At 45.1% G+C, this 8,680-nt stretch overlaps 1 protein-coding gene across 1 annotated transcript; it reads left to right on the forward strand.

Moving 5' to 3' along the window:
- The first annotated feature begins 5,916 nt into the window (after positions 1-5,916).
- On the forward strand, positions 5,917-6,667 carry LOC119364093. The gene has a single exon (XM_037629498.1). It carries the CDS (start codon positions 6,047-6,049, stop codon positions 6,377-6,379), a length of 333 nt encoding a protein of 110 aa, XP_037485395.1. The 5' UTR covers positions 5,917-6,046; the 3' UTR covers positions 6,380-6,667.
- Positions 6,668-8,680: the final 2,013 nt, after the last annotated feature.

An 8,680-nucleotide genomic window follows, 5' to 3' on the forward strand; every position in this document is an offset into this window, starting at 1 on the left:
GTTAGGAATCTTGGTGGGACCGACATGGTCAATTTGGTGGGACCGATGTGCAAGGGTTAGGGCAAAACCTCATCTCGGCGAGACCGATTGCATGAACTCAGTGAGACCGATTTTCAACAATGAGCAAACAGAGAGTTGGTCAAGAAAACTTGGTTGGACCGATTGCACATTTCGGTGAGACTGAAACAATTACAACAGGCAACATAGAGTTTGCAAGGCCATCTCGGTAAGACCGAGATCCCGATCGGTGAGACCGAATTGTCTAGGGTTTCTGGCAATGGCTATGTCAACTGAACTCGATGGCGCCAGATAGATCAAATCAATGGGGCCGAGTTTTACTTTAGGTTTTGGACATATTTGGAGTGGGAAAGTGGTTGAGGGTTTTGGAGTAATATCACTAAGCACTTTGAGCAAGTAGACCATTAATCAACACCCCATCCCCTTTTAATAGTATTGGCTTTCCTATGGACTCAATGTGATCTTGGATCACTAAAATGAAAATGAAGAGTCTTGAGCTTTTGCCAATTTTTGTCCTTAGCATTTTTAAGGGGTTCCACATCCTCTTGTCCTTGCCACGCCATTGTTGAACTCATCTAAAATATACTCTATAAAAGTATTAGTCCAACAAGAGATATGTTGTCATTAATTAAAAAATCACCCAGGGAGCACTTGTGCTTTCAATCTCCCCCTTTTTGGTAATTGATGACAACATACATCAAAGCTTTTAGATAAAGATATGAAGAGTAACAAGTAGAGCTTTGGAAGGACATGTAACATGCATGGGCTCTCCCTACATGTATGCAATCATGTAAAGATAGAATATAAGAACACGTGGGTGCATAAGCATGTCAGAGCAAGCAATGAGTTACATGTATCTTGGCTATATGCATCAGAGCAGACAATGTAAATAGAATAGGTGTACCTACATGTTCATGAATCCTTCTTGCAGACAATATGTGCAGCAGCAAGAGACCATCATGCACATGAGTGTGATGCATATACTTACCTTGTGGTCTTGAGCTGGCTTTGGAAGAGATGAGCTTGAGAAATCAAGGTTAGATAACATAAGAACACTCTAAGTAAAGCAAGTTTAGGAAACCACAAGAGTACCAAGGTTGGGATGACATGTAATGAGTGAGTACTTAGTACTTCATTTGGATATAGACATGTCCCCAAAGATTAAAGATATGCAATGAATTCCAAAGATTTTCTTAACCTAGATATGAACTCTTTCTCCCTCTGAATCTGATAGTGGATAATGAGAGAAGGTAGGGTAAGAGAAAATCATAGCAAGAAATGGTACAATCAACTATATATTAACATGTATTTCCCCTCTTAAAGACATGTGACTTCTCTCCTCTATTGTTAACAAGCATCTGGAGAAGCTAAGATGTGCTTTCTCTCCCATGTGATAAGCTTTGATGTGCTCTCTCTCCCCCTTTGACATCGATTTCTAAGAAGGGAACTTCTGCAGTATGAGTCAAATATGTTTGGTCCTTGAGACACACTACAAAGCAGCATGTAGTTTATGATGCTGGTAGAGGATAAGAATCATTGAGTGGAGCTGGAGAAGAAATAAAATATGCAATGGCAAAAAGTTTTCTCAGCAGTGAAATTGGTGACGCCGATTGGTTCTCGTCGGTGACGCCGAGTGAGCAGAGTCACAGAAGATCCTGATCGGTGCAACCGAGTTAGTCCATGCCGGTTGAACCATTGAACTATTCACAAGGATACCTTGTGTTTCGGTTAGGCCGATAGGTTGGAATCGGAGGGATCGAGTTCAACATAGAGTAAACATTTTGTCAACTCAGCTCACTTAGCAAATGAAATATCACAAGGATTTGCAAGGAATTTACTGAAGGATTTGTAATGAATTAAAAACACAAAAGAAAACAAATAAGAAATCTAGATAAAGGGACAAACTAGCAAGAAAACATGCAAAGAAAATACAAAGGGCATAGAAACACTAGATAACTTCATCTAGAAGGGGTGGGCGACAAAGTCACCTATGTTAGAGTATATTGACTTAGGAGTCAAGTGAGGCCACTTGATCATATGTCATACTAATCGTTTAAGCTCAAAATGGGGTTACCATTTTTCATTTAAGCATTTTGATGTATTCACACCTTGTTGAGTTGCTTTAGCTCATGTCTTGGATCAAATCTTCTCTAAGATGGAATTAGATACTTTGGTTGTGATGTTGATCTTGATCATGTAGTTGAATTTGTATTGGATGCTCCAGGTTGATGTAGTCCATCAAGAGTTGAGAGCACCACTTGTAGTTTGAGTTCATCTTCCTGCATGGGTTAGTCTTGCAAGGAAGAGCACTTGTGTATCCAAAATGACAATCATGAACCATGATACCAAATGAAATTTGATATATAGAGATTATCAAAGGATATGTTGAGTGAGCTCATCCTTCCTTGTATTCCACAACCATATAGTAGAAACTTGGTGATGCAGAGATCACTTAAGATGTGAGTGACTTGCAATCTCATAGATTTGGGCTCACCCAAGTACCTACAAGGGTTAGATAACATGCAAGGGTACAAGTATAGATCCAAGACATATGATCATCATCTTAAGAGAAATATCAAGGATTAGTCATAGAAAGGCTCATGCCTTGCATGCATCTAGATGGAGTTCCTACTCCAAGTTTGAGGCATCAATGATGTTCAATTCACCTCTCAAACGGCAAAACACTTTCTCATCAAGTGGTTTGGTGAATATACCCGCCAATTGCTTATCAGTATGAACATGCTTAAGATTGATGTCTCTTTTAGCAACATGATCCTGAATGAAATGATGACGAACTTCAATATGCTTAGTTCGAGAATGTTGCATCGGATTGTGAGAAATCTTAATAGCACTTTCATTATCACAAAGCAACAGAACATGTTTCACATATATCCCATAATCCTTAAGGGTTTGGGTCATCCAAAGTAATTGAGCACAACATGATCTGGTGGCAATGTATTCTGCTTCGGCGGTGGATAAGCATACCGAGTTTTGTTTCTTGGAGGACCAAGATACAAGAGATCTACCAAGAAATTGACAAGTACCCGAAGTGGACTTTCTGTCAACCTTGTCTCCGGCATAGTCCGAATCGGAGTAGCCGACAAGATCGAAATAAGACCTCTTAGGATGCCAAATGCCAAAGTTTGGTGTATGAATTAAGTATCTCACTATCCTTTTCACAGCCTTAAGATGACATTCTTTAGGGGCCGCTTGATATCATGCACACATGCACACACTTAGCATAATATCGGGACGGGAGGCACATAGATATAACAATGAACCAATCATAGAGTGGTAAACCTTTTGGTCAACCGGTTTGCCATCCTTGGTCAAGTCAAGATGCCCACTAGTAGGCATGGGTGTTTTCATACCTTTGTTTTCTTGCATGTTGAACTTCTTCAATAAGTCCTTGGTATACTTTGTTTGGGAAACAAAGGTACCTTAGTTTGCTTGATTTGCAAACCAAGAAAGAATTTGAGTTCACTCATCATAGACATCTCAAACTTCTCCGACATTAGCCTTCCAAACTTTTCACTAAAATTAGGGTCAGTTGAACCAAATATGATATCATCCACATAAATTTGGCACACAAATAATTCACCATTAACCCTTTTAGTAAAAAGTGTAGAATAAAAATTTCCAATTTCAAAGCCTTTTTCAATAAGAAACTTAGTCCAGCATTTATACCATGCTCTAGTAGCTTGTTTAAGACCATAAAGAGCTTTGTGAAGTTTGTAAACATGATCGGGTTTCTTGGGATTAACAAAGTCGGGAGGTTGTTTAACATAAACTTCCTCCTCAATTTCACCATTTAAAAAAAGCACTTTTATGTCCATTTGATATAAAGTAATGTCATGATGATTGGCATAAGCAAGTAAGATGCGTATGGACTCAAGTCTAGCAACGGGGGCATATGTCTCACCGTAGTCCATACCTTCGACTTGAGTGTAGCCTTGAGTGACAAGATGGGCCTTGTTGCATACACCTTGTCCATCTTCATCTTACTTATTCCGAAACACCCATTTGGTTCCAATGACATTGTGCTTCTCATCGGCCTTTTCAACCAACGTCCATACTTGATTCCTCTCGAAGTTGTGTAGCTCTTCATGCATAGTGTTCACCCAATCCGGATCATCAAGAGCTTCTTCAACCTTCATAGGTTCAATACTAGAAATGAATGAGTAATGTTCATAAAAGTTAGCCAAATGAGTTTTAGAGCGAGTAATTCTCCCGGTTTGAATATCATCGAAGATTTATTTGACGGGATGATCTCTTGAGACTCTTGCTTGAACTCGTGAGAGCTTTTGTATGGGTCGGGGTGGAACATCCTCTTCATTGTCTTGTTCCTCCTCTTGTCCTTCTTCATTGTTGTTGGCGTTGTTGTTTTCTTGTGGAGGTGGAGAAGGAGGTCGGCCCTTGATGGCGGACGCATGTGGCAGAGCACGGACGTCGGGGCAGCAACCCCGGGATCATTCGGTGGTGGCCAGGCTGGCTCAACGATGAGGGCACTGATGCCGACGTTGTTGCGGGCCTATGAAGTAGGGAGGGCGGCGGCTTACGAAGGGGTGGTGGTGGCTCTCGACGACTACTGTAGCGTGGCAATGTAGCTGGTAGCTTGTCAGGCAGTGGCGGATCTGGCTGTGATCTGCTCGTTTAGTCGTCATCCCATGGTGGCGTAGGAGATTGTCAATAGGGGCGGCGGCCCTAGTTCCTCAATGGTGGCGACCTTCGTGCTCGTGAGGACGACACGCCGATTGGGTCTCGAGATGGTGAAGGCCTTCCGAGGTTGGCGATGGGATGCCCACACCAACTCTAGATCGGGTTTGATCCGACTCGCCAGGATCTTATGCACGACGACTCTTGCGGCTACGCCAAGTCATGCCCATCGCCGGTTGGTGCTATGCACGATGACTCATGTGGAGGCGCCAAGTCATACCTGCTACCGGCAGGTGCTACGCTCGGTGGCTCCTATGGCCTATAGAGGTGATAAGTCATACATGTTGTTGTTGGATCAAAAGTGGTGTGACAGTAAGGGGAGGTGGTATGGATCATCTTTGTCTTCAGAGGTAATCGATCGAGGCATCGGTAGCCGGTCAAGGGATGATGTAAGATGAGGCTTCAACAACAAGTTTGCATAACCCGATGGAAACACGAGATCTCTGATAAGGCTATGTCGACGCGCGCCTACAGCGTGCCCTTGCTGAAGGTGGTGGACCAAAGCTCACTTTGGGGATAAAATTCCGGGACCGGCCTATAGTTGGACTCGCCCCATTGGCACACATGCGGTGTTTTCTTCTTGAAGGCTTACCCTAGGAGATGTGTACATTTGGTTTTTTTCGGTCTATTAACATAGAGTTAGTGGTTAATTGGTAAAGCTACTTTCCGTCGCGGGGTACGTGACCTTCAGCTTTCTTTTCCGGATCAAATTTATTCGGTTGTTGGATGTTTTAATAATATATGGCTCCGTGTATCACTTAATGCAGAAGTCGGGTCATCCTTCTTTTGAAAAGAAAAGACATTCTACATTTGTACAATCTGCAACAAAGCATCCTAGATGGAAAATTGCTTGTAACGTAGCCATCAGCTTTAAAAAGTGTTCCTCCACGATCGATCCAAGTTTATCTTGAGGAATAATGATGTGATTGTTAGGAAATTTCCGGGCAAAATGCTAGCCAGTGCAGTGCAGAGTGCAGACCAGCAGGGGCGGCTAGGCAAGGCGACCACAGTAATAAAGGATGGAAAGCGACGCTGCCGACTTTGCCTCCCCCACTCCAGTAATCCCTCTCTAATTAATCACTCTCCCACTAATCAATTTTGCTTACCCCACCCACCATGACCGCGCTGATTGACGAGGCGGCCGGACACACCCCTCTATAAATCTCGGTCTCCCTCTCGCTCGCTTACTGCCTTCCTAGCGTGCTTCGTTCACCAATCGCCTACCTCTCTCTCTCTCTCTCTCTCTCTCTCTCTCTCTCTCTCCCTCCGATCTGTCGGGGATTTCACGAGGAGGATCTAGCACACGCTGGAGATGGTGGCGCCGATCGCGGTGGCGTCGGCGGGGCTGGGGATGCTGGCGGGGGTGGCGATGGCCAACAGGTCCATGCAGGAGGGGAGGCCCGCGGCGGCGGTGCGGTGGCCGCTGCTGCAGAAGCCGCGATGCGCCACATGCAGCGGGACGGGAAGGGTTGAGTGCCTGTGCTCTCGGTGGTCCGACGGGGACGGCTCAGGCTGCCGGACCTGCGCGGGCACCCGGAGGATGCCTTGCCGGAGCTGCGGTGGGTCCGGGACCGGACGTCGGGCGCCCGTGCGGATCGCCACCGCCTCCGCCACGCCGCTCCGGCCACGGGCGAGCACGCGGTGATCGGCCCAGCTCGCGATCCGCGGCCCCGGCGCTCGATTTTGTTTTCTGGATTTAGAAATAGTATTTGTAATACAGTGTGTTATAGAACAGAATAGGGGTTTGATAGAATATAGCAAGTGAATTAGTAATGATTCCTGCCGGGCTCTTGCTGTTACTGAATCGAGCCTTGTCGCGATGAATATCTGCGCCTGAATATCTCGCGACTTCGGGCGGATGAATTTCCAAGGAATTGTTGTGCTGAAACAACTTTTACGAGTAAGGAATACGTCCATCCAGGCATCTAGCCAACCAACTTGGTCAGTTTTGCAGAGCGCTGCTAGTGCTAAAACTTTCAGAGGCTGAGCTGGGCTGCCGAGCCACACACGTACACACGCCTACACGCCAGACCAGAACCCCGACCAATCATCCCAAGCCAGTGGCGTCCGCTATACGCTCCCCCGAGATCTTTTCCAGTGTGACTCAGTTCCACCAGTGCTATGTGTGCCACAAGAATTTCCTCCTTCCACCGTTCGGAACGCTTTGAATTTTCTCCCTTACTGCATGCAAGTAGTAGTACGAACGACATCACAGACATGGACATGTTTGAATTAGACGGTGAATGGTGTGCAATCTTTAATAAGTAGGGTGGCACATCCTTGAGCTGTTGCACCACTGAAACCGACCAGCAACCGCATGCTCACCTGTCAATTGCGCCCACGGTTGCATAACACAATTGTCTGCCGCCAAATCAGTTGGCTCTCTGCAGAGTTCTTCTCCAACCAAATCCATGGCAACACCCGCAATTTATTTGGCCAACACATGTCCCTTTAACATTTATTTTATATACAAAATCTCTATATGTACCCGACTGTTCAGCAGGCTGTATTGTTTATTTTATTACCCTCAAACACAAAGATGGGCGTTGAGCTAAGCTATTAGGTGAACACATGAAACGCAATATCCAAAGGAATGGACCAAGTTTTTGCTGGAGCTCATCTGAAATGGTTAATATATTATGCAGTTGCGATAAGCATGGGCTTAGTACATTTTCTTCTTCCTTTCCTATCAATTTTTTGGGATATCATTAAGCAGGACTTGCTCAATCTCTTTAGAGATTTTGACAATGACCCTGCTTCCTTAGAGCAACTCCAATGGAGCGACCCAAACAGACGACGATTTCGTCCGCTTTCTGTCCGTTTGTGTCAGCCGCCCGCCTGGCGTCTGCCCTGTTTTAGATATGGATCGGCAGGGCGCCCAACGCGCCAACCCATATGTGTCGGTGTGGCTGCCTGCCTCCCCTATTTTTTTGCATGATTGCATAGTTTAAAATAAAATCGTTTTGAACCGAATAAAATAGCATAGTTTATTACAAGCCAAATGAAAATGAAAAGGTCTCACATAGTTTTGCAAACGAATAAAAAAAGATATATCTACTGGTTGCCAACATGAGCCCACATATACTCAACCAATTCATTTTGCAGTTGCACGTGAGTTTCCCAATCACGCATGTCTTGATGAAAATTGGGTGAACTGTTCAAATGTTGCCGCTGCTCCATGCTCAGGCACAACATTCTTACCCTGAAACTGAAACCCTTGATCATACAGATGTTCCGGTCGCTCGTCTTCTACCATCATATTATGCATGATCACACAAGCAGTCATCACCTCCCATAGTTTCTGCGTGCTCCAGGTATTAGCAGGATACCGAACGATGCCCCATCGAGATTGCAAAACACCAAAGGCACGCTCGACATCTTTCCTAGCACTCTCGTGCTCTTGGGCAAATCTTTTCATCTTCTCTCCGACAGGGTTGGGTATTGTCTTGACAATAGTGGTCCACTAAGGATAGATACCGTCACCCGGATAGTATCCTCTGTCGTAGGTGTAGCCGTTGACAGTAAAGTTCAACAGTGGGTTGTTGCCTTCGGCAAGCCTAGCAAACACCGGCGAGTGCTGAAGCACGTTGATATCATTGTGTGATCCGGTCATGCCAAAAAAAGAGTGCTAGATCCAGAGATCTTGAGACGCCACGGCCTCAAGTATGATAGTGCAAGCCCTGATATGACCCTTATACTGCCCTTGCCAAGCAGAAGGGCAGTTCTTCCACTCCAAATGCATGCAGTCTATACTACCAAGCAACCCTAGGAAGCCCCTGCTGGCATTCATCGCCAACAAACAGGATATATCTTCAGCAGTCGGCTCTCTCAAGTACTCAGGGCCAAACATAGCAATAACAGCCTTGCAGAACTTATACAGGGACTCTAGGCAAGTAGACTCGCTCATACGGACGTACTCGTCAATGAGATCACTGGGCACTCCGTA

The sequence above is a fragment of the Triticum dicoccoides genome, chromosome 2B, assembly GCF_002162155.2.
Source record: "Triticum dicoccoides isolate Atlit2015 ecotype Zavitan chromosome 2B, WEW_v2.0, whole genome shotgun sequence".
Taxonomy (NCBI): Eukaryota; Viridiplantae; Streptophyta; class Magnoliopsida; order Poales; family Poaceae; genus Triticum; species Triticum dicoccoides.

What these genes read in the sequence shown, in the direction of transcription:
- LOC119364093 (XM_037629498.1), top strand. Translation starts at nt 6,047, where the DNA reads ATGGTGGCGCCGATCGCGGTGGCGTCGGCGGGGCTGGGGATGCTGGCG.